This window comes from Prionailurus bengalensis, chromosome A2 (genome assembly GCF_016509475.1).
Source record: "Prionailurus bengalensis isolate Pbe53 chromosome A2, Fcat_Pben_1.1_paternal_pri, whole genome shotgun sequence".
Lineage (NCBI taxonomy): Eukaryota > Metazoa > Chordata > Mammalia > Carnivora > Felidae > Prionailurus > Prionailurus bengalensis.
In genome coordinates this window covers 154,300,638-154,325,554 of record NC_057348.1, presented here as the reverse complement: position 1 = coordinate 154,325,554, position 24,917 = coordinate 154,300,638, and the positions used below count along the sequence as shown (strand labels likewise).

Genomic DNA, 24,917 nt, shown 5'->3' with positions numbered 1-24,917 from the left:
TTTGCCAAAAAAGAAAAATAAGGAGAATGGTAGAGAAGCCAAGATCTGGGGGCACCCGGGTGGCCCAGTCTGTTAAGCATCCGACTTCGACTCAGGGCATGATCTCACAGTTCTTGGGTTGGAGCCCCGTGTTGGGCTCTGTGCTGACAGCTCAGAGCCTGGAGCCTGCTTGGGATTCTGTGTTTCCTTCTCTCTCTGCCCCTCCCCCGCCTGTGCGCGCGCGCGCGCGCTCTCTCTCTCTCTCTCTCTCTCTCTCAAAATTAAATAAACATTAAAAAAAAAAAGCAGCCAAGATCTGGACTAGATGTACTCATTGTTTTGTTTTGTCACTACTCTCTCTCAGTGTCGACAGAGTATATACTACTTAAACACCTATATAAATAATTGACACCTCCATTGTCAGTCCACTACCAAAAGGCTCATTCTAGTTTTCTTTCCATATATTTGTAACTCTCTTCCTTAATAGTGAGACATATGATTCCCATTTCCCTTGTTTACTTATTGGATCAATACTCTTATATATAACCAATCTCCCACCACCAATACTGCCCCCTCTTCTGCTTGGCTGCTCTCTTCAACCTACCCAGGCTGATTTCCCAAGGTCAGATAGCCCCTCAGCAGGGAGAGGAGAGCACCCTGCACCGGACCAGTTCCCTGTGTGGATGCCCTTCTCACCCCAAATCCAACATGACAGCTCTGGCTGCCTCTCCTTCCCTTACACTCGGCTGTGCTCTCCCCTAACAACACACATCCTCTACAATGTACTTTTAAAAATACATTATCTGGCAGACCCTGGGTGGCTCAGTCAGTTAAGCATCCAACCTCGGCTCAGGTGGTGATCTCCCAGTTCGTGGGGGCTCTGTGCTGATCGCTCAGAGCCTGGGACCTGCTTCGGATTCTATGTCTCCCTCTCACTGCCCCTCCCCCGCTCGTGCTCCGTGTCTGCCTTTCAAAAATAAGTAAACATTAAAACAAATTTAAAAATACATGATCTCTTTTGCTTGTTATGAAAACTCTGTGAGGTAGTATTAGTATCCATAATTTTTCTTTGAACATATCTCCAAGGGATCTAGTTGAAGAGAAATGGAGTGACTCGCCCAACGTTGCACAGCTTATATATATGTAGGGTCTGAGTGTGGGGCTTCCACTCCATGATGCCTCTAAACATACGCCAAAATTACAGTAACTTTTTTCCTTTTTCTCCGGTATAAATGTTTCGAACGCATTCACTTTGTGGTCAACTCTGATTTCCAGGTGTTTCTTTGCCTGCAAAATACGTGCCAGGTAGTGGTGTGGAAGAAAAAGGATTGGCGCATAATCAAGAAACTGAAAGTTTGGGGGCGCCTGGGTGGCGCAGTCGGTTAAGCGCCCGACTTCAGCCAGGTCACGATCTCGCGGTCCGTGAGTTCGAGTCCCGCGTTGGGCTCTGGGCTGATGGCTCGGAGCCTGGAGCCTGTTTCCGATTCTGTGTCTCCCTCTCTCTCTGCCCCTCCCCCGTTCATGCTCTGTCTCTCTCTGTCCCAAAAATAAATAAACGTTGAAAAAAAATTAAAAAAAAAAAGAAACTGAAAGTTTAGCTCTAGCTCGGATCGGTGAGACTTCAGGCAAATTACTCACTTTCCTCGGTTATAAAAAGTAGGCTGGATCAGCGATTCTCTGTCGGGCTGGCTGAGATGGGAGCCATAGGGCTTTCCCCATGATAGAAATTACTACGAAATTCAGCTACAAATATCTGATTCAATAATCCTTAACGTGCCTTCCAATTCGCGTAGTTATGATTCCAAAGCATTCTTTCTCTATTCAGTACTTGTTAGCTGTTTTTATTCTTATCAATCTCACCTTTCATTCAAAAATATTTATTAATGGCCTGTTACGCGCCAGATACCGTATTGTCTGTTTTTTTTGTAGTATTCCTTTCCCGAGGTGTCACTGTCATTTAGAATTTTATCCTTGTCTTCCGAACTTGGGACTCGAAAGCATTCGCATCTACGTCGTGTTATTTATAACACGCCAGAGTCCTTTGCAGTCCTTTCTCCACCCAGCACACTTCACGCTGGTCCCTCTCGGCTCGCTGACATTAATGAATTCCTCTTGAGAACCACCTCCTTCACCTATCAGCGGCTCCATCAACACTAATTCCCTAGCTGGTCGGTGGGAATTGGAGTGGGACGTTTTCGGGTCTGAGGAACTCCCCAGCACACTCGGGCACCTCGGCAGGGCTCCGCGTGCTGTTAAACCCTCGGCTCTGGCCCGCAAAGGTCGCAGGGAGGCTGCTAATTGCCTAAGGATTCTCCCCTCGTCGGGAGGTGGCCCTGGCGGGGCTCTAACTTCCTCGGTTTCCCTTCCCGGCGCACAGACGCAGCGTGTGCCGCTCTCCACTGCGCAGGAACTTCCCCGGCCTCAGCTCGCACTCAGAAACGCCGAAGCCGGCTTTTCGCACGCTCCCGCCGTCCTCCTCCTGTGGCCGCGCTCCCTGCGCCGCCGCGCGTGTCCTCAGGGAGCCTCTGCCTCCCTCCGCCTCCCCCGCCCCGAGTGCCCTTCAGCGGGTGCGCCCCCCCCCCCGGCCCCCCCTAGCGCCCCCGCCCGGCCGACGCGAGGGGAGCGGGGCGCGCGCGCCGGCGGCGGGACGACGTGCGCGAGACGCACGGCCCCGCGCGGAGCGCCGGAAGGAGCCGGGCCGGAGCCTCGCGCGTCGTGCGCGCGCCGCCGCCCGCCCCCAGGCCCCGGCAGCGACCTCGCGCGCGCGCACTGAGGCGCCGCCGCCGCCGCCGCCGCCGCCGCAGCCGCCGCGGCTGCTGCTCCGGCTGCTGCAGGAGGCGGCGCTGGCTGGCGGCTGCGCTCGCTCCAGTCGGCGAGCGGAGCAGCGAGCGAGCGTGTGTGTGTTTTTTAAAGATGGCCGGAGCGGCGGCGGCGGTGGCCGCGGGAGCAGCAGCTGGAGCCGCCGCGGCAGCCGTGTCGGTGGCGGCTCCGGGCCGGGCCTCGGCGCCCCCGCCGCCCCCGCCGGTGTACTGTGTGTGCCGGCAGCCGTACGACGTGAACCGCTTCATGATCGAGTGCGATATCTGCAAGGACTGGTTCCACGGCAGGTAAATAAACCCCCTCCAGCCCCGCCGCCGCCGCCGCGGACGGCCACGGGCCAACCGCCGCCGCCGCCGCGCCGGCCGCCCGCGCCCCCCTCCGCCCGGCCGCGGCGCCGAGCGCCGAGGGGCCCCAGCTCCGAGCCCCCGGCCCGGGCAGCGGGGCGCGCGGGGCCCCGGGCTCGCCGGGCGCCGGGCGGGCTGAGGGGGGCTGGTGGGATCTCCCGGCCGGGAGAAGAGTCGCCACAACAAACGGGAACAAAGGGGGCCGGCCGAGAAGTTGGCAGGGGGAGACCGGGGCGAGGGGACGCGGCCGGGGCAGGCGCCGGCGGAGGCGGCGGGCGGAGCGCCGGCGGGGCCCGCCGCCCCTCGCGGCGCCCGCAGCCCGGCCGCCGCCCCGCCCGCCCGCCCGGGGCTCCGGCCCGGAGTCGCCGCCCGGCCGGCCGCCCTGCTCGGCTGGCCGCAGCGCCTTCCTTCCGGGCGGCGACCGGCTCGCCCCAGCTCAGGGTCTCCAGAATTTGCCCTCTTCCCCTCCCCCTCCGCGGTCCCCGTCGCGCCCCCTTCCCCGGTCTTTATCAAACTTCCTCGGCCGCGGGACACTGGGACGGGGGCGTCGGCAGCGCCAGCCCGGCGAGGCTCCGAGGAGTAAACAGAGCAACAGATGAGGCACTCTCGGGGACTTAAAAGATGCCAGTCGGAAGTTTGGGGCCGGGGGTCCCGGGCGGGGCGGCAGGTCGGCTCTGACCGTGCCCCCCACCCGCCACCCCAGCACACCCGGTCCTGGCGGGGGTGGAGTGGTCAGCGGGGCCCGAACGACAGCCTCTGGTCCCCAACCCCCTGAGTCGCCCCCGCGCCGCAGCTCAAACTTTACAAAGAGTGAAATTTCCCGTCGCCCAAGGGGCCGGCGACACCCGGACGGCCGGGGGCTCGCATCCGGGGGGCCTGGTGCGGGCGAACTTTGGCCGGCCGGTGGGCACTTTGGGTCGGGTGGCGGGGGCGGCGAGCGTCGCCCTCTGCCTCCGCAGCCGCCTGCGTTTCGGGTTTGACGTTTGTGAGAGCTCGGGCCGCCTCCGCCGCCAAGCCGTCGACTCGTGTGTTTTGTAATCAAAGTGTGAGGCTAATAAAGGGCGGCGCCACAGCCTCTTGACTCCGGCGTGGGAGGGATTCGCAGGCATTTAAACAAAGAAACTAGTTGGGGTTGGGCTCCCAAAGTCCTTATTTGGGTGTTGTGGCAAAGCCTGCGGTCACCTTTAGGTGAAGCAGGTTACGCGAGCACCGTTTGGTGTTGTATCTTGGCGAGAGTACGCTCACGGCTAATAGCAGATATGGTGACTGTGATTGTAGGAAGTGTCCTTTGATTGACAGCAGGACATTTAAATACAGCCTCCGCTCCCCCTCCCCAATTTTACAGAAACACTGCACGACCAGGCCAGATGTCTTAGTCTCCCTCTACTGGCCCTGGGAGAGAAAACCGCTTCTGTTACCGCGTTCTTTACAGTGTTTAGTGCTAGGTACAGTTAGTTTTACTTAATCTTCAAGTAGTTTTATTTAATCAGGTTGCACAATTCTGACGGCGACAACAATGACCACCCCCCCCTCCCCTGCCAAATTGTCACTGTGAAAGAGGGACAGCGTCCTAATTTTGTATATCAGGTAATCTTTCACAGTCTGGTCTATGCTAAGGGAATATTATTGCACCTTTGGAACATGTAATTAAGAATAAATTATCCAACGTTCTTTTTTTATTATTCCAAAGCGATTTTTTTTTCTGTATTTTGATTATATCTAAAGCCGAAATTTGAACATACCAAATTTTGCCAGTTCTATTTCTATATCCTCTGTTCCCATAACATATTCTAGGCAACCGGAGTAGATTATCCAAAAATCTAGGTTACATATAGAATAAAACCAGGATCCCTGGTGATTATGTAAATAGTTACTTTTTTCAAAAAACTATTTTAGCCGCATAAGAAATTTGTTCTATTGTGCGATGTAGAGATGTGATACATTAATAAATTTTAGACTAGAATTTTCTTAAATCTTAATTTAGGCAATTGAATACTATAGCCATGAAAAGCTGCAGGTAGGTTATGGAGAATTTTGTGACATTTAAGTATAAATTTGAAAACAGAAGTTTGAAGGGAAAATAAAGAGGGCATATATTGAAGGAGGGAGAGTGAGACCAAAACATAAATTTATCACATAAATTTGTGTGATTTCATATCTGTGGAAGTGACTCTGAAATGTTTTGTTTTGTTTTGTTTTTTGACCAGCAGTCCTTGAGAATTTCAATGTGGTTTAGATGTCACAAGTTAGAAAATTTAGTAATAACGCCCTGCCATGCAAAAGCAACATCTTCTTAGCAAATTTCTTAATCAAGTATGGGTAATTTGGCAACATTTGAGAAAATAATGTTTATTGTACCATAAAAATGAGTGGTGGTTTTCTTGAACACCTCAAAATATTCTTTATGTATTAATTATTAAACAAATATCATTTGCTGAAGTGAGAATTGGCCACTCAAATACTAAGGTACCGTTTTAATCTTCATGCTCCGCTTTCTTCTGGTTTCCAGGGGTGGTCTGTCTGCAGAGGAGGAGGGAGTGGGAGGGCTGATACAGAGAATTACCTTTACCAGGATAATTTTCTTGATGATTTTATTTCTTCAGGTAGAAGAATTTTTTGAACTCAAGGGATCAGTGTTTTGGTATAAATTTGAGTTTACTCTATCTGGAGTTTCTGACATCTGGAAATCTGAAAAGTTTTTGCCCTCATGTAGCCTGACAGGGAAAGAGAGGCCCTTCCTTCATGCATTTCAGCCAGGCTGCAGAGTGGGTGGAACCAGCTTCCTCCACATTTGAAGCTGTTGAACTACCGTATCCTTGGTGTTCAGGAATTCTTTCACTCCTCCTCTGGCTAAGCCTTTTTTTCCAAGTGGGCGGGGAAAAGAACACTTGCCAGGGTACAATGTGTAATTGATATCCTAAGGATGGTGAGCTGAAGAATTAACAGGATTTTCTTGTGAAGGTTCCTTCCAGCCTAGAGATGGAGTTCTTCCTCTCGGGAGTCCTTGGTGGAAGTAAGACAATGGAGATCTTTCCTGATAATGTCTCACCCGCTAATCTCTAGGCTAGAGGTCTTTCACATAGTACTCTTAATTTCATCCTATACAAAACTGCGTCACTGCCCTAATTAAATTGGATTATATCTTCTGTCTCCCCATAAGAATGTAAACACCTTTGTTTATTAGTCCTTTTAGGGTTGTATTCTCTTTGATTGACAAAATCAATATAGAAAAAATGGGGAGTACAGAAAAATATCAAGAATACGAAAGTACCCATGTCTTCCAGGGATTACCACTATTTTAACATTTAAGGTATATGCATAGATTTAAAAAACTGGAATTCATTTTATTCATTCCACTGTTAACTTTGCTAACATAAATTTTTTCCTGTGTCTGTAATGTTCTTTAAAAACAGTTTCAGTGGCTGCATAATGTTTAATTTCATAGAGGTACAATATGTTTTAACATCATTCCCCTTTTAGTTTTTTACCTTATTTACTGCTACTACTTGCAGTTCCTAATGATGGATGGTTGACATCCTTCTAAACCATTGTGAGCATCTCTAATATGTCCATAGAATAAATCACATGTGTTAATACATGCAAAACACTTAGAAGTCTGGCACTTGTAAGTATCCGATAAGAAATTTCCTTGAAGTAGAATTATTCGTCTCAGGGCACAGATCTTTTCAAGCTTCTGGTGCCTGTTGCCACATTGTCCTCCAGAAAGGTTATTCCAGTTTAGACTCTCACCAGCACTGCCCACTTCTAGTTCCCTGTGTCATCCATAGTCTAAAGTATTATTAAACCCTTCCCCCAGAACCAATCAAACATGTTGCCAGTCTGCAGATAATATTTCCACCAGAAGACATACCGAAGATTGTTTGCAGCTGTACTATTCATATTATCTCCAAACTGAAACAGCCTGAATGTCATCAACAGTGGATTTGATAAATTGTGGTATATTCATAAGACAGAGTGCTACCCAATGATTAAAAAAGGAATGCACTATTGATGCATGCAATAACATGGGCAAATGTCACAGATACAAAGTTGAATGAAAGAAGCCAGGCACAAAAGCGACTACTGTTTGAACCTACTTATGTGAAGTTCAAGTACAGGAGTAGTTGGGTGAGAGAAGTCAGACTGGTGCTTACCTCTCTGGGGGTATTTACTGAGAGGAGACCCAACCAAGAGAGCTTCTGAAGTTCAGGAAATGTTGTGTATCTTGATCTTGGGTGGTGGTTACATAAATGTACGCAGTTGTAAAAATTCACTGAGATGTATGTGCACTGGAGAGCTTTCTTTTTAAGTTTACTTATTTTGAGAGAGAGAGGAAGGGAGAGAGGGAGGGAGAAAATAGGAATGAATGAATGAATGAATGAATGAATGAATGAATATATACTGGGCAGGCTCCACATTGTCAAGGGCAGAGCCTGCCCAGTGTAGGGCTCGAATCCACCAACTAACTCGGAGATCATGACCTGAGCTGACGTCGGATGCTTAACTGACTGAGCCCCTTGGGCTCCCCTAAATAATTGTCTTTTTTTTTTTTTTTTAACTTGAGAGAGAGAGCGCACATGCACATGAGTGAGGGGCAGAGGGAGAAAGAGACAGAATCTTAGACAGGCTCTGAGCTCAGCGTGGAGCCCAACTTAGGGTTCTATCCCATGACCCTGGGATCATGACCTGAGATGAAGTCAAGAATCAGCTGCTCAACCAACTGCACCACCCAGGCGCCCCCTGCACTGGAGATTTTTTAAAAATGATTTTATTGTTGAAGTGTACTTCAAAATTTAAAAAGTTAATAATTTGCCAATTTGGTAGCTGATGTATGGTATTTTGCGATTTTTTTCTTGTCCCCGTCTTTAATGGGATTGCCGCCTGTGTTTTATTGTTAAGTATGATGTTGGCTTTGGCTTGGGGTTTGTGGTATGCATGGTGCTGTTCTTGGTGCTAGGAGTATAGCAATGAAGAAGATGTTCCTTGCTCTCTTGTAACTTATATTCTAGTGGGGGAGGATAGATAAGTATACATTACAAAAGAAAAGGAAATTGACCTAGGAAAAAAGAAAGGCTGGGAAGTAGTATAAAAGGCCGCTTTTATATGGTGTGATTATGGAAGGCCTTGAGGAGACATTTGAACACAAGAGTATTTTTGATTTTGCTCAGGTATATTTTGAATAGAGGAGTAAACGATTTGACTTAACCTTTAAAAGCTTCATTCTGGCTGCTATGTGGAGAATAGACAGAGAGGCAAAGGTGACAGGCAGACCAGGAAGACGGCTGTTGTAATCATCCAGGTGAGAGGACTTTAAAAGTTGGAATCAATTTTGGTAATTTTCAGATGTCATAAAAGAATGAATGAAAAGCTTCGTTTACGAGAAAAGAAAAATTTTATCTAGAATAGTGCTATTTGGTAGCAGTTTCTCAGGTCCTCACCTGAAGTCATCGGAGTCCTGGAATTCACTCAGACACTATTGAATGCTTTATACCAAGTGCTAGGCACTGTTGTGTTAGATGTATTAATTAGCTCATCTATTTCTCATAGTCACCTTGCTGAGTAAGGGTTATTGTTATCCTTGTTTTCCAGATGGGATCTGAGGGTTAGAGAGGTTACTAACTCTTCCAGCATCCAAAGCTAGAAGGTCTTAGAGCTAGCATCTGAATTCAGGTGAGCTGACTCCTGAGCTCGCTCTCTTGACCAGTAGTGGGCGGTATTGGGTTTCTTCCCCCTTGTCTGTCTTTATCCTGGGATGGGGTGAGGGAGGGCATTGGTGGAATAGATGCAACAGTTTCCAGAGAGATACATCTATAAACATTGTACTTTTGTTTTTGTTCTTACAAATTGTTCTTACAAATTGTTCTAACAATTTAAGTTATTGTCTTTGGCATGAATATATTAAAAATGGTCATAACTGCTTTGGGAGTAGCACTTATAAAATATTTGAGAAGTTTTATAACTTTGTTTTCATGCTTGTTATAATGGGTTTCTTATTTTTATTTACTTCTTTATTTCTTGTTACTTTATTACTTTTTACATCAGGGATAAAAATTATTTTTAAAATTTATTTTATGTATCTTCTTAAAGGTGAAATTACTTTTAGTGTTACGACATAAACTTACTAGGTGAACGTGTATTTCCCTATAAGAAAACGGAAAGCCCATTTGAGGAACTTATCAATATCTTTTTTTTCCAAAGTTTTATTTATTTATTTTGAGGGAGAGTGAGCATGCATGCGAATGAGTGTGTGTGTGTGGGGGGTAGGGATAAAGGGAGGGAGAGAGAATCCCAAGTGGGCCCCAAGCTGTCAGTGCGGTGCCTGACTCAGGGCTTGAAATCAAGAACTGTGAGATCATGACCTGAGCTGATATCAAGAGTCAGATGCTTAACCAACTGAGCCACCCAGAAGCCCCCCCCCCCCCCCGCTCCCCGCCCCGCCACTTTCTTTTTGAGATGACAGTTTATCATAAGAAAATATGTGAGCATTCTTTTCATGTGTTTGACTTATAAAAGTGAATATATGTGTACTTGATTTTGCTATTGAACAAAATCTGTTTTGATGTGGGAGTCATCTCAGGATGCTTGGAGGCAGTGACATAGTTCTCTCATCAACTTTTTTTTTTTTTTTTTCTTTTTTAACTCTCAGTTTGGGGAAGATTTCTGCTTGGTATGCTCTCATATCCTGTGTTCTTAGGTATGAAATTGATTTTACTGAATATCCAAGGGGAAGAATGCCTTTATATTTGATCTGAAATGGGGATTTAAGAATAATGGAACAGGTGTAGAGGAATTTGATTATAAAGCAAGCTTTACTTGGTTTGAGCAATTCAAACCCCACAATAATTTGCACAGCTTTTGAACAGTTGACCAGTGTTGATCTTGCAGCTGCTACCAAGTTTCTGATTCTTTTTGGAAGTGACATTTTGTTACTATAGTGATTGTTTACTTTTCCATTAATATTATTAGTATTATACTTTTCCATTAATTATGGTGTGAATTAATAGAAACTTGGATGATTTTTGTGTGTGTTTCTGTGAGTCCTGGTTCCTTTTATTGGAGACTGGTTTTTAGAAACGAAGGTCTGGCATTAGATGGGCTTTTTGCTTGTAGGCGTTCTCCATGACAAAGCTAGGAAATTTATTATGCATACACAACTGTATTTGTTTCTGTTCCATCTACCTGTATGTTTTAAAACCTACGAGTTTTCATAATCATAACTTTGATGCTAATCTAATACTACAGAGTTCAGTTTAGCCTTCTCCCTTTCCTTACTTTTAACTTTTTTGTCCAGCAGTGGGTTGGACAGTCTAGCTATTAGCTGCAATATAGTTATGTTTTCTTCCATCCTAGTATATACATAAAGTAGTTCTAGAATTGCTAAACCACACTGTTGTAATAGATTTACTAACTAAATTATAGCACTTATTTGTGGTTCTTTTTGTTTTTAGCCTTATACCTACAATATCTTTAGCTTTATAATATCAAATATGTATCTATAATATCTAGCCTATACTTTCTAGCTATCTATAACATCTAGTCAAACACTGTTTTCCACACTTAGGTTCTGTTCTTTTATCCCCCAATTTAGTGTGTGTGTGTCATGTCATTTATTTGTAATACAGTTGGGTTTATACGTTACTATTTGTGTTGGATTTTGGTTTCCTCCCACATCCTGGTTGGTTTAATTGTTGGTTTATACTTTGAGTATGTAAAATATTACCATGATTCTGAGAAGTCAGAGTTACGTGAAAAGGTCTACTCAGAAGGGTCACACCCTGTTCATCTCTCCAGTACCTTTGCATCTCTTTTCCAGCTACCTCTCTTTAGTTTCTGATTTATCCGTTGTGGAGTTTTTGTTTTCCCACAAAATGTGGGAAGATTAATGTGTATTTTCTTGTATCTATTTCCTTTACACACAGGGTGGCTTATGATGAGTATTCTTTGTTTTTTTTCACTTAAGAATACATACTGGAAATCATTCCATGTCTGTTCATAGAGCTCTTCCTTATTCTTTTTAACAGCTGTATAGTACTCCTTTTTGTGGATGTTCCCTGTTTTATTCATCCATTCTCTTGTATATGGGCAGTTAGATTGTTTATAGTATTTTGTGATTACAAATGGCTACCAAAAAAGTATAACCTTGTGCATATGTATTTTCATATTGTTGGAGGTATATTCAGGTTAGATTAGCAGAAGTAGGTTTACTTGGTCAAAAGATAAGTGCGTATATCGTTTGTTAGGATTACCAGATTTCCCTCCAGAATTGTTGCACCATTTTGCAGTTCCACCAGCAGGATGTGAGAGTGCATCTTTCCCCATGTTCTTGCCATCAGAATGTTGTCATGTTTTTTAATCTTTGCCAGTCTGATAGGCGAAAAATAGTATCTCTCTGTGTTTCCCTAATTATGAATGAGTTTAAACAACATTTCATATGTTTGAGGGCATTTCTTTTTTTGAAGATTGTTTATAACTTTTTCTGACTCTGTCAGGTTTTTGGAGCTCTTTACATTTTAGGCATGTTAGCCCTTTGTGGCATATGTAAATATTCCTTCCATGGTCATAGTTATTTTTATAATTTTGCCTGTGGTGATGTTTTTTATGCCATGCAAATGAATACACACACACACACACACACACACACACACACATCACATATATAGTCTTATTTACCAGTCTTTTATTGGTTCTGGATTTTGAGTCATAATTAGCAAGCTTTTCTCTACCCCAAGGTTAAAAAGGATTTTAATGGTTTTCTTTGAGAACTTGTATGGTTCTGTGTTCTTTTACATTTAGATCCCTAATACATTTGGAAGTTATTCTTGTATATGGTATGAAATAGGGATATAGTTTTATTTTTTTCTAAATAAATTTTCCTGTCACAGCACTGTTTATTGAAAAGTTCTTGGGGCGCCTGGGTGGCTCATTTGGTTAAGTGGCCAACTTTGGCTCAGGTCATGATCTTGCGGCCCATGAGTTCGAGCCCCGCGTCGGGCTCTGTGCTGACAGCTCAGAGCCTGGAGCCTGTTGCGGATTCTGTGTCTCCCTCTTCCTCTGACCCTCCCCTGTTCATGCTCTCTCTCTCTCTCTCTCTCTCTCTCTCTCTCTCTCTGTCTGTCTCAAAAATAAATCAATGTTAAAAAAAAAAGAAAAAAGAAAAAAGAAAAGTTCTTATTTGCCCCGGTAGTTTGACATGCTACCTTTATCAGATATTGAAATTCTCTATATATGTGAATCAGTTTCTCCCCTTTCTGTTATTTTCCACTGATCTGTTTATCTACTCTTATACCACTACCATACTTTTAAGTATGGCTTTTATTGTATGTTTTAAAGTCTGGTAACACCAGTCCCAGCCTTGCAGTTAGTTATTTTCAGTGTTTTTCTGGCTATTCTTGGGGGTGTATTTTTCCATATGAACTTCAGTAGCAACTTGTCTAATTTAATTAAAAGCTTGTTGATTATTTGAAAGCAAGAAACAGTTTCTTAATTATAGACAACTGGTGGTTACCGGAGGAGGGTGGATAGATTAAATAGGTGATGGGGATTTAAGGAGTGCCCTTGTTGTGATGAGCATTGGGTGATGTATGGAGTTGTTGAATCACTACATTGTATACCCGAAACTACTATAACACTGTATGTTAACTAATTGGAATTAAAATTAAAATTAAAAAAAAAAGGCTTGTTGATATTTTACTGGTATTACATTGAATTTCTAAATTAGGGAGAAGGGACATTGTAATCCCAAGAACAGGGATGTGTCTTTATTTAGGTCTACTTAATGTGACTATCAGATACGTTTAAATGGTTTTTTTTCCTGAAGATTTTGCAAGTTTATAAGTTTATTCCTATATATTGTTTTCTTTGTTACTGTTGTAAATGGGCTTTTCTCTATCATTTGCTTGCTAATTGGTTATTGGTTGTATATATGAAGATTTGACTTCGGGAGTTACTTTTATTTCCAGCTATTTTACTAAAAGAATTGTTTGAGTTCGTTGTATTATCAGTTCACTAGAGGTTCCTATCATACCTATTCTGCCTCTAAATGAATTCTCTTATCTAATTGTACAGGCTTATCCCACTTGCAATATTAAATAGTGGTGGAGATAGTGGACATCCTTTCTTTGTTCTTGATTTTAGTGGAAAGGCCCCTGTTTCTTCATTAAATTAGATACGCTTTAGGCATAATTTATCCTATTAAGAGTCTCTTTAGGTTTTTTTTTTTAATGTTTTTATCGTGAATGAATATTGAATTTGTCAAAAGACTTCTTCAGCATCCATGAAGAGAACCGTATGCTTTCCCTCTTACATCTGTTAATATATACATAACATATTTTTAAGTGTACCTTATCATTGGCTGGCTGGGAAGAATAGCCTTGTGGGAAAATATTCTTCACTACAGTGTTCACTAGTGGATATTTAAGTTGTATTCCTGTGATGCTTTGTACCTAAGTTTAAAAATATTATTCTTATGTGGGTCTTGAGAAACTTAACAGAAAACCATGGGGGAAGGGAAGGGGGAAAAAATATAGTTACAAACAGAGAGAGGGAGGCAAACCACAAGAGACTCTTACGTACAAAGAACAAACTGAGGGTGGAGGGGGGAGTGGGGAGAGGGAAAGTGGGTGATGGGCACTGAGGAGGGCACTTGTTGGGATGAGCACTGGGTGTTGCATGTAAGCCAATTTGACAATAAATTATATTTAAAAAGAAAGATAAAAATATTATACTTATCTAAATTTTAAAATACCACTGCTTTTGGTCATTTTTAGTATTAAACAAAATTGACGAATCGAAGCGACATAAAGGAACAGATATACACTGAGCAACTAAATGAATATAATAGGAATCTCTAAAGCATTATTAATGATTCAGGAATATCTCTAAAGCAGCATTTTCTAATCTGTGTTTTGTGAACCCCCGGGGTTTAAAGTATCCTGGGAGTTTCTTTTAATTTGTCTTGGAAAAAGAGGAATAGCATGTGTGTGTGTGCGTGTGTGTTTAATGCATTAGTTTGAGTGCCTCTGAGTGACATTCATGGGATAGTTAGTGGAAATCAGTTGAATGTTACCAAGATTGAGTTACTGGGTTGGCTTGTCATTCAGCTGAGTGCTGCTAGTTACCATGATGGTCTTGACTTTAATTTTTGTTTTTTCTAGAGAAGATTTCAAACATACACAAAAGTAGACCGAATAATATAATGTGCTTCCAGGTAACCATCACTATGCTTCAGTGATTATCAATTCATGACCAGTCTTGTTTCATTGAACTCTCCCTCTTCCCTTGCATTTTTTGTATTAAGATTTAAAAAAACTTTTAAGTAATCTGTCGCTCAAAACATGGGACTTGAACTTACAACCCCCAGATCAAGAATTGCATGCTCTACCGAACCAGCTAGGAGCCCCTGCATTTAGTTATTTTGAAGCAAATTCATGACCAATCATTTGTGAATATTTTAGTATGTGTATCTGTAAGATAAGGCATCTTACAGAAAAATACCATTATCACAACTAAAAATAATTGACAATTCCTTAATTTCATGAAATAGTCATTGTTCAAATTTTCACCTGTCTCAAAAATGTCATTAACTTTTTTTTTTTTTTTTTTTTTTTTTTTACTGTTTGTTTGAATCAGGATCCAAATATAGTCCACAAGTCTTTTAATCTGTAGCAGTAGTTCTCAACTGGATAGGTTTTGTTCCCCACCAGAAGATACTTGGGAATATCTAGAAACATTTTTGGTGGCACCGGGGTTTGGGGCCGGTGGACAGAGAGGGGGAATTGCTGCTGGAGTCGAGTAGGTAGAGGGCAGGGATGCTGTTAAACATCCGTGCACAGCACGGCCCCCACGAGAAAGAATTATCCATCCCTAAGTGTCACTAGTGCTGCTTTTGGAAAACCCTCATCTACAGATTTTCCTCATGTCTCTTATTTTCCCCTTGCAATTTGTTTTTGGTCAACAGTGCTCTTTTATCCTGCAAAGTTTTCCACTTTCTGGATTTTGCTTATCACATCCCTGCTGCATCTTTTAACATATTCTTCTCTTTCCTGTAAATTGGTAGTTGGATCTAGAGAAGCTTGATCAGATTCAGTTTTTTCCCTTCAAGAATATTTTATAGGGGTGCCTGGGTGGCTCAGTCCGTTAAGTGTCCAACTCTTCAGTTTGGCTCAGGTCATGATCTTGTGGTTCATGAGTTCAAGCCCTGCATTGGGCTCTGTCCTGACAGTGCGGAGCCTGCTTGGGATTCTCTCTCTGTCTCTCCCTCTGCCTGTCTCTCTTTCAAAATAAATAAATAAATAAATTTAAAGAATATTTTATAAGTGGGAGGTATAGTCTTCCATCAGGAAGCATAAAATGTTTGATTTCTCTTTTTGTCATGTTTACTGCCATTGACCAATGTCAGTATCCATTCATTTATTTATGAGTGGTTCCAAAATGATGATAATTTACTTACGTGATTCTTTTTTATTTACTAGTTAGACTACTTCTGTAAAGAGAAGATTTTTCTTTATCTACCCCTTTGGTTACCTAGTGGTACAGTTTGTATAGGAGAGGCGGAATTAACTGTTTCTTTCCCTTTATCACTAGTTTTGGAATTAATCGGCTTATTAGCATTCTTTATTGATTATTCGTTAAAGAATTATTTTAATGTATAACATTTATCAGCTTTAAGCAATATAGGGAGGTAAAAAGATGAATACAAGAAAGGATTCATATCTCCTTTGACCACATACCCTGTAATTAAAAAAAAACAAAACAAAAAAAATCTAGTGAGAAATTCAAGCAATATAGAAAGATGAAAAAATGAGAAGTGAAAATCTCTTGTCTCCTTCCTACAGTTCACTTCTCCAGCAGTAAACAACATTGACGGTTTTGAGTCACCATCCAAGAAGGCGGACATCATACAGTACAGATGATTCTATACTGTGCTCTTTTTTTTTTTTTAATGTTTATTTATTTTTGAGAGAGGGAGAGTGAGAGAGTGTGAGACACAGAATGTGAAGCAGGCTCCAGGCTGTCAGCACAGAGCCTGATGTGGGGCTTGAACTCACGAACGGTGAGATCATGACCTGAGCTGAAGTCGGATGCTTAACCAACTGAGCCACCCAGGTGCCCCTGTACTGGCTCTTTTTCATTTATTAAAATATCCTGGAGGTTGAGGAGAGCTTTTTGTAACAGCATAACAGGTATCTCATTCTTCTTAAATGGCTGCATAGAATTCCATTCTGTGAATTTCCCATAATTAACCTGGTTCTCTGATGATGGATTCTTCATCTGGTTTCTCCGTTTCTTTTCTTTCTTTTCTTCTTAGTACCTAACTGTGCTGTAGTATGTGTTATTTTTGTATGTTTATCTTTATTCTTGACAAGCATTTGGGTAGCCTTAAGATAAGTTCCTAGTGTTACACATTTTTAAATGTTTTTTTATCTGTAGTCATATTTTATTTAAAAAATTCTTTTAAGTTTATTTATTTAGAGAGAGAGAAAGAGAACGAGCTGGGGAAGGGCAGAGAAAGAGGGGGACAGAGGATCCAAAGCGGACTCTGCTCTGACAGCAGAGAGCCCTATGTAGGGCTCGAACCCACAAAATATGGGACTGTGACCTGAGCCGAAGTCAGATGCCTAACTGCCTGAGCCAGCTGGGCGCCCCTGTAGTCATATTTTAAAATTTATGTTCTAAGGGGAATGTTGAGCACAACCAGGAAGCAGAAGGAACAGTGATACTAAAATATAAGTTTGGTGAGCTTAACCCTACTAACTATGCAAATTTAACATACTAATTTACCAAGGCAGTAAGTTGCATTCATCAGCTAATTCTAATACATCAAAATCAGTATTAGAGAACATACAACGACATATCCAAATTGTATTGTATTATGGGGAGGGGGAATAAAACATTTTCAGAATGTTTTGTGAAGAAGTGCAGAACTTCTCTTCCTTTGTAATTTAGAAGTATAGTTTTCCTTGAGCTCAAAACACAGGCATTTCAAATATCTAATATTGATTCCCATTTATCAGTTAGCAATCATAACAGCCTGACATCATGTGCAGTAAATTATGACCTTGTTCAAGTTGGGAGAACCTATACCATTTTTGGTGTTTTTTTTTTTTTTAATTTTTATTCATGTTTGTTTATTTTGAGAGAGAGAGAGAGAGCATGAGCAGGGGAGGGGCAGAGAGAGAGGATCCTAAGCAGGCTCCATGCTGTCAGTGCTTAGCCCGTCATGGGGTTCCATCCCGTGAACTGTGAGATCATGACCTGAGCAGAGTCAAAGGCTTAACCAACTGAGCCACCCAGGTGCTCCAATTTGGTGTTTTTTTTTTTTTTTTTTTTTTTTTTTTTTTTATGTGCACAAGCTGTTGTCAGATAAGCAGTTACTATTTGACAAAGAAATTGGGATAATGTCCACTGTGGTCCTTTTGATTTACATAGTGTTTTATGGATACTTTAGTATTAACAAATATAAAAAAGAAAATTAAATGGTCCTGGGGATCTGCTTGGAGGTCCTGGAGATATTCTTACTGCTCAGGAACTCCACAGACTATTTAAAAAACAATAGCAAAACCAAAACAACAACAAAAAAAACCAAACCCAACAACTCCACATGAACGAAAGTCAGAACCGAGTGAGTTTGGATAGCATCCTAATTTAGTAAGTGACAAAGTGTGGGACAAGGCACCCTGGAAGCAGAGGCTTTCTGGCCAGTTCCCATCAATGACGTCAGAAACTTTCTGTGGCCTTCTGGGGAGGCCACATCAGAGCCTTCTCCCCCCAGAAACTGCTTTGTGGGTTCATGGGTTTTTCCTCTTCTCTGTGAGCTCCCACACTGCCTCACCTATCACATCACACACACTATATTGGAGACATGTGGTCAGTCCTTTTTACTTCATTGCTTTCTGAAGGAATTGTGGGGTATAAATAGTTTCATCTGCAGATTAGAGGAATTTGAGTCTTTTTACTTAATTTAACTTGTCACAGATATGACTCATATTTCTCTCTTAGAGTCTTCCCTATTTCAGTACTTTTTTAAGGCTGATTTTTTGTGTGCCTGGTTCTTTGAGTCACTTTCTTTTTTTTGCTAGGCTGTCCTTATTTTCTGTATATCAAAGGATCAGATCCCATGGTTACTGGGAGAGCAGAGTCTCTTCTGTTTGACTCAGGGAATTCTTGCCCCAAACCTGCTTTTCCAACCTTCCAAATGCCAAGTAGCCTGTGTTGGCCTCCGCTCCCAAATTTTCTTGTTCTTGCCTCTCCCTTTGTGGGCATCCAGCCTGTGGTGGGAGAGACCGGATCCCCTGATGTGAAATTCTTTTCGGTGTCCTCATTCCTTGAACCCCTTGTTCTAATTGTTCATCCACAGCCTTTCACGCACATCTTTTTCTCAGAATCACCTTGTTGGGGCTGCTCGTCTCTTCGGGAGTGTTACCTGACCCAGGCAGTTTCTCTTACTTCCTGCCAGTCGCAGAGTGCTTGTTTCCAGCCTTAGTCCTGGCCCCAGGCCTGCTGCGTGGTTCTTTCACCAGCTCCATGCTTGGAGAAGTCCTTTTGTTTCTCTGGACAGAACAGAGAAAGATGATGGCATGGCTTTTTAGGACTTTAAGGTCAAGTGGCGTTAGGATATGGGTGACTTTTCTTCCCTTTCTGTCTCTTCCTCTCCACCACATCAGTGAGTTTTCGTCTTATTGATCACCATCATGGTTTCTGCTGTATCTGTGTACTGCAATATTTATTTAACATTTTTCTTTAAAACAGCTTTAAATGGATTTTGGCTTTTTAAATGTAACTTCGTCCTGAACAAAGGTGTCTGTTAAATCGCATGTTTGCAGTACTCACTACGTATTTGAATTTTTGTGAGAAAAGATGTATGTATTGAGATAAAGACTCTTTACCACAGAAAATGTGTATGTGTAAGATTGACAGAAGGGTGGTGGTGATTGATGACAGGGTAATTACAGACACAGGGAAAGAATACACATTTCCTAAATTTTTTTAAATGTTTATAGAGAGAGAGCATGAGCGGGACAGGGGCAGAGAGAGAGACACACACACACACAGAATGCAAAGCAGGATCCAGGCTCCGAGTTGTCAACACAGATCCAGAAGTGGGGCTTGAATCTATGAACTCTGGGATCGTGACCTGAGCTGAAGTTGGACGCTTAACCGACCGAGCCACCCAGGTGGCCCCAAGAATACACATTTCTTTAAGGGAAGTAAAGGATAGAAGAAGAACTTAACCAAATGAGAATGGCTTCATACAGCAGGAGGCCCAGTGGCAGGACAAGCCGTCCTGGCCTTCAGTTCTCGTGAATGTGTCCTGTTGCCAATGTAATGCCATCTGGGAACTGGATCCCATCAGGTTGTCCAGCCTTTCTAACGATGGTGGTGGTGCTGGGTGGGGCTCTCTGGATTCCTCCCTGATTTAGTGATGGCCTTGCCTGCCCAGCGAGTAAGAGTAACTGCTCCGAACCACAGCATATCCCTTAGCATTGAGAGCAAGACAGGGTGACTTGAAGATCAGCTGCTCAGACGTTACCATCTTCCTAGGAGGCTCTCAAGCAGGTTCGCATAACTACACTTTGGTAGACCCTGAGCTGGGTCAGTATAGAGTCACTGGAAGCTGTCTGCATACCCACTGGAAAGAAGGGATCTTTAAATGAGGACATGTAGCATATCTGTTTTGTCAGAACAACATGTATTCTTGAAATAAATGACATTTTTTCCTCTTTAGTGCTTGTTATTCTAGTCATTGTTTTTGAAGGGTCAGTGCTATACATCTTGTATTCAGTCATTTGTATGTGAGCCACAGTTGCCGAAGTTTGCTGTAGTATGGAGAGATCTCTTTTCAGATTCCGGAAATTTTTGGAAATGTAACTTTCCAGAAAGAAAAGGAAACTGCCAAAGTTATTGGGAATTATCTTTAGGTATATTAGATCCTGCCCCTTGTCATCTGTTCAGGGACCTGGCTTCAATAATTGTACCCCTTACCCCATATTGTTTTTTCTCATTAGCAAGTAGTATATAACCTTCATTTTTTAAAAATGAAGAAAAACATCCTTAACCTGACACTCCCCTTTCATCTGCAGCCCCCATTTCTTTACTCCCTTTACAGCAAATTCATCAAAAGAAGTGTCCATGTTCACAGTTTCCAATTTTGTTTTTGTTCTTTTTCTCTATCTCTTCTTTGCTAATTAAGGTCCCATTCTGTCTGAACCCAATCGGACTTTCATCTTTACCACTCTGTGCCAACGGTCTTGTCAAAGTTGCTGGTGAGCTTCCCCTTCCGTGGCTTCCAGGGAATCCTCGTGCTGGGTTTTCTCCAGCAAGTCCTTCTTATCTTCCTGATCTTTTAACACTGGAGGATCCCAGGGTTTAGTCCTCAGTAGCTCTCTTTTTCTAGCATTTATCTCATCTGTGACTTCAGCTTTCATCTGTATGTGGATGATTCCTAAATTTTTATCTCCTTCAGAGACCTCTCCCCTGAGCCCTAGTCTTGAATATGTAGTTGCCAACTTTATGTCTCTACTCGGATGAGTTGTAGTAGTAGTCATCCCGTCCTCTAGTGTGTCCACAGTTGAACCCAGAGCTCCCTTCCCAGTCAGCCCTCTCCTCCTCCTGCAGCCTTCCCGGCCTCTGTCAATGGCAACTCTCCTTCAGGGTGTTCAGGCCAGAATCGTTGGAGTCATCCTTATTTCTTCTCTTAGTCTGTGTTTTAAATTCTCCAGCAGAACGCCGTTGGCTTACCTTCATGGTCTCATCCCTTCACATCGCTCCCCTTACATAAATTGAGGTTATTGCAGTAGCTTTCTAACTGGTCCCCTTCCTTCTGCTGCCATGGGAACCAGAGTGACACTTTTAAAATATAAGTCAGGTCTTGTGACTCTTCTGCTTGGAACTCTCCAGAGAGTCCCATCTCCCCCAGAGTAAAAGCCTTCTGTGCCTCTAAGAACACCATGTCCTCCACTGCTCCTGGCCAGCAGCGTCCCTGCTTTCTTGTTTCTGACACAGGCCGACTTGCCTCAGGGCCCTTGCATTTGCTTTTACTTCAACTCAGAGCATTCTTTCCTCACATACCCCAGGGTCTGTTCCACACTTCCTCTAGGTTTTTTCTCATTGTCATCTTTTCCCTAACTACTGTAGTATAAGATAGAAAATCCCTTACCCTCTGGCACATTTTTTTTTCCTCTACAGCACTTGACATCAGACATATACTGTATGGCTGCTTGTTTGTTTTTCTGTCTCCCCAAATAAAATGTAAGCTTCAGGAGTGTAGACACTTGATTTTCTTGATTTTATCATTGTTACATTTCAGGTGTCCTGATAGTGCTTTGAATGAGTGAATGGATGAGTCATAGAAGGCATTCTGGGTTCACTTTATGGTATGGAGTTTATCCCTTGATGAAGGAAAGAAGATGTCAAGTGTGTCTTTTACCCACGTCCGGTGTTACGGCTGCTAAACTAACAAACCGGTGTTACGGCCTGCACCTCCACCTGCTTGCATTTCTTTTTCTTGCTCTCACCTCCCGTGCTGTACATTGCCCTCGAGGGGTCTCTTTGTGACTTAATCTCTTCTACCTAATCCCAGCTTCCTTTGTTTTCTTTTCTCATTCCTTGAGCCACCCCCCTCCATAACCCCTTCTGTATGCTCCTTTTTCATCCCCCTTGTTCCCCCCTCCCCACGTAATTTAGTGTAGCACTTTCCTCTTAAGCAAAAGTCTCTGGAAATTCCCTAGTCATCACCATGATTTCTTCTTTAATTTAAAAACAGTTCCTGGGGTGGGGTGCCCGGGTGGCTCAGTAGGTTAAGTATCCGGCTTCGGCACAGGTCATGGTCTCACGGTTTGTGGGTTCGAGCCCCGTGTCAGGCTCTTTGCTGACAGCCTGGAGCCTGGAGCCTGAGGCTTCAGATTCTGTGTCTCCCTCTCTCTCTCTGCCCTGTCCCTGTTCATACTCTGTCTCCCTCTCTTTCTGCCCCTCCCCTGCTCACACTCTGTCTCTCTCTCAAACATTAAAAAAAAAAATAAAAAAATAAAATACAATAAAAATAGTTCCTGAAATGGTACTTTTTTCTGTGGAACCTCTCTTAGGATAGCTAAGATATTTTAATCCCTTTTGTCTAAAAGATTGCCCTCTTTCCATCTGCTCCATGTTTCGTTCTTCTACATAATGGTCCAGTCTCATAAGAGATTCAGGGTAGCTGAGCCCAGAGCTGAGACTGCCCTCAGTGGTGGAACAAAATTTGTCTTGAAAATTCATCAACTTTGGGGCGCCTGGGTGGCGCAGTCGGTTAAGCGTCCGACTTCAGCCAGGTCACGATCTTGGGGTCCGTGAGTTCGAGCCCCGCGTCGGGCTCTGGGCTGATGGCTCAGAGCCTGGAGCCTGTTTCCGATTCTGTGTCTCCCTCTCTCTCTGCCCTTCCCCCGTTCATGCTCTGTCTCTCTCTGTCCCCAAAATAAATAAACGTTGGAAAAAAAAAAAAAAAAAGAAAATTCATCAACTTTATGTGTGTCTCTGGAGCTGATACATAATATGCTGCTAGGAATGATTATTTTCCCCTCTGGAGAGCTGCCGAGGTCCAGTGATGGTTCTTCCCCTCCTACACAAATCAGTTGTGAATTTCTTCATCAAGTTGGACAAATTTTCTTTAATTTTTGTTCAGAAATATTACTTATTAATATTACTTAATATCACATATTAGTATATTGCATATTACTTAAGTAATTAATATTATTAGTATTACACATTAGTGTCTTTTACTTAATTTATACCTAGTTACTTATGATAACTTTATTGTATTTTACATATATACTTGTTCAACATTTGTCCCCGAGAAAATGGAGGGATAATAGGGAGAAGGGGGAAGAACTCAATGAGTATTGAGATGAACATACATGTACCAAGAATGAACAAGTAGGTGCACACACTAGTGTGACTAGACTGGAATTTTGCATATGTAGCAGGCTCTGTAGGAACACTACCCTTGTTTCCCCTGGCGCTCAGTGTTTCAATCTATTTCTATTTGTCTTTATCTCCCTTTTTTTTTTCTTAATTTTTTAAGTTTATTTATTTTGGGACAGAGAGAGAGAGAGAGAGAGAGAGCGAGAGAGCGAGCGCACGCGAGAGCGCACCGGCGAGAGAGCGAATCCCAAGCAGGCTCCACACTGGTGGAGCCCTACACCGGGCTCAAACTCACAAACCATGAGATCATGGCCTGAGCTGAAATCAGGAGTCAGATGCTTAACCGACTGAGCCACCCAGGCGCCCCTCTGTCTTTATCTCTTGAAGACTTCTTGCTGAAAGCACTTGAGACTTGGCCTGAGGACTTTCTCCAGCTGTAGGAGCTCAACACCTTGCATTTTAAATAGGCTGGAAATGCTGGGAAGTTAATGCCTGGAGGATAGCCATCACCATTGTCTGTTGGGGAGACTGGATAAATAACCTTGCTTTCTCTTCCTTTGGATGGGACCATGCCCCTACTACACAGTCTTCCAGCTGTCTCGAAAGGGGTGAATGCTCATTAGGGTTTGTACTGTGGCTTCTTCCTGTCCCACTTTTACACTCCTCTGCTAGTGCTTCCTGCGATCACTGCCATGTGAACATCTGCATTCAGGTTTGTGTATCAGGATCTGCTTTTGGGAGACTCCCACCCAAAGCCGTAGAAAATTATTAATGAGAAGAAAGGTCATAAATGAGAGATACTGGGGTTTGAAAGTAGAGTTTGGATTCCCTTTATTAAATAGTAAATAACAGGGGCGCCTGGGTGACTCAGTCGGTTAAGCATCCAACTTCGACTCAGGTCATGATCTCACAGTTCATGAGTTGGAGCCCCGCACCGGGCTCTGTGCTGACAGCTCAGAGCCTGGAGCTTGCTTTGGATTCTGTGCCCCCCTCTCTTTGTGTCCCTCCCCTGCTCATTCTTTGTCTCTCAAAAATAAATAAACGTTGAAGAAAAATTTATAAAAGATAAATAGTAACAGATTTTTTACCTGATGGTCATATTTGTGTATTAATGCCTGTATAATAAGTGTGCTTTCGTTTACTTGTATCTGTGTGCAGATGCACTGGGAAAGTTACCTGCAAAGTACAACATGAAAGCCACTTACTTACCTCATTGAATAGTTTTCTGGTCCTGCTACCTTAAAAAGATGTCTTGTGTGATAAGATTTGACTTTGAAGTTGTTTGCTACTGTTTTAATTTATTTCTCCCTTTCTTTATCCTTTCTGAATCCCTTTTTCAAAATGCTAGAAATATTCTGTAGTGGTAAGTAACCTTTGGCATGGGTCCAGTTGCAATCAAGTGTTAACATTTCACAGATTAATTACCATATAAAAACTAGCAGCCGTTTTGCTATCTTTGAGGAATGATGTGGTCTACTGGAATAAAATTTCCCTATAACTGAAGATTCTCCTTGTGAAATGTAGTTGAATGTCTTTAGAAAAGTTGCTCTGGAGATAAAATTCCCCATATGTCAATTATTTTTAGAAGGATTTTGGTGGGCATATTATGCTCTACTAGAGAATACTGCACTATTGAATTTTGATGACTAAGCATCACGGACCTTGGTTTGCTGTGCCGCATGGGCTGCTGGCATGTGTTGGACCGTTTGTGCACTAAATTGCCTCAGACCGGTGGTATTTATTGGTAGTGTTTCATCTCCTAACTTGCTACACTTTCCTGCTAGCTCTTACATTCTGCTCCTGTTTTACTGTGTTTTCTTAACTGGAGAGAAATGGAAGATTTCAAGTAGAATCAGACAACGGGTCTTCTTAAATTGCCCACTC

At 42.9% G+C, this 24,917-nt stretch overlaps 1 protein-coding gene across 1 annotated transcript in view; it reads left to right on the top strand.

The window, feature by feature from the left end:
* Window positions 1-2,724: 2,724 nt before the first annotated feature.
* The window catches only part of KDM7A (lysine demethylase 7A), an 83,559-nt gene continuing 61,366 nt past the window's right edge, over window positions 2,725-24,917 (top strand). The window contains exon 1 of the mRNA XM_043589706.1: window positions 2,725-3,086. Coding sequence (XP_043445641.1) covers window positions 2,893-3,086 — 194 coding nt within the window. The 5' untranslated portion in view covers window positions 2,725-2,892. The remainder of the gene's footprint in view (window positions 3,087-24,917) is intronic.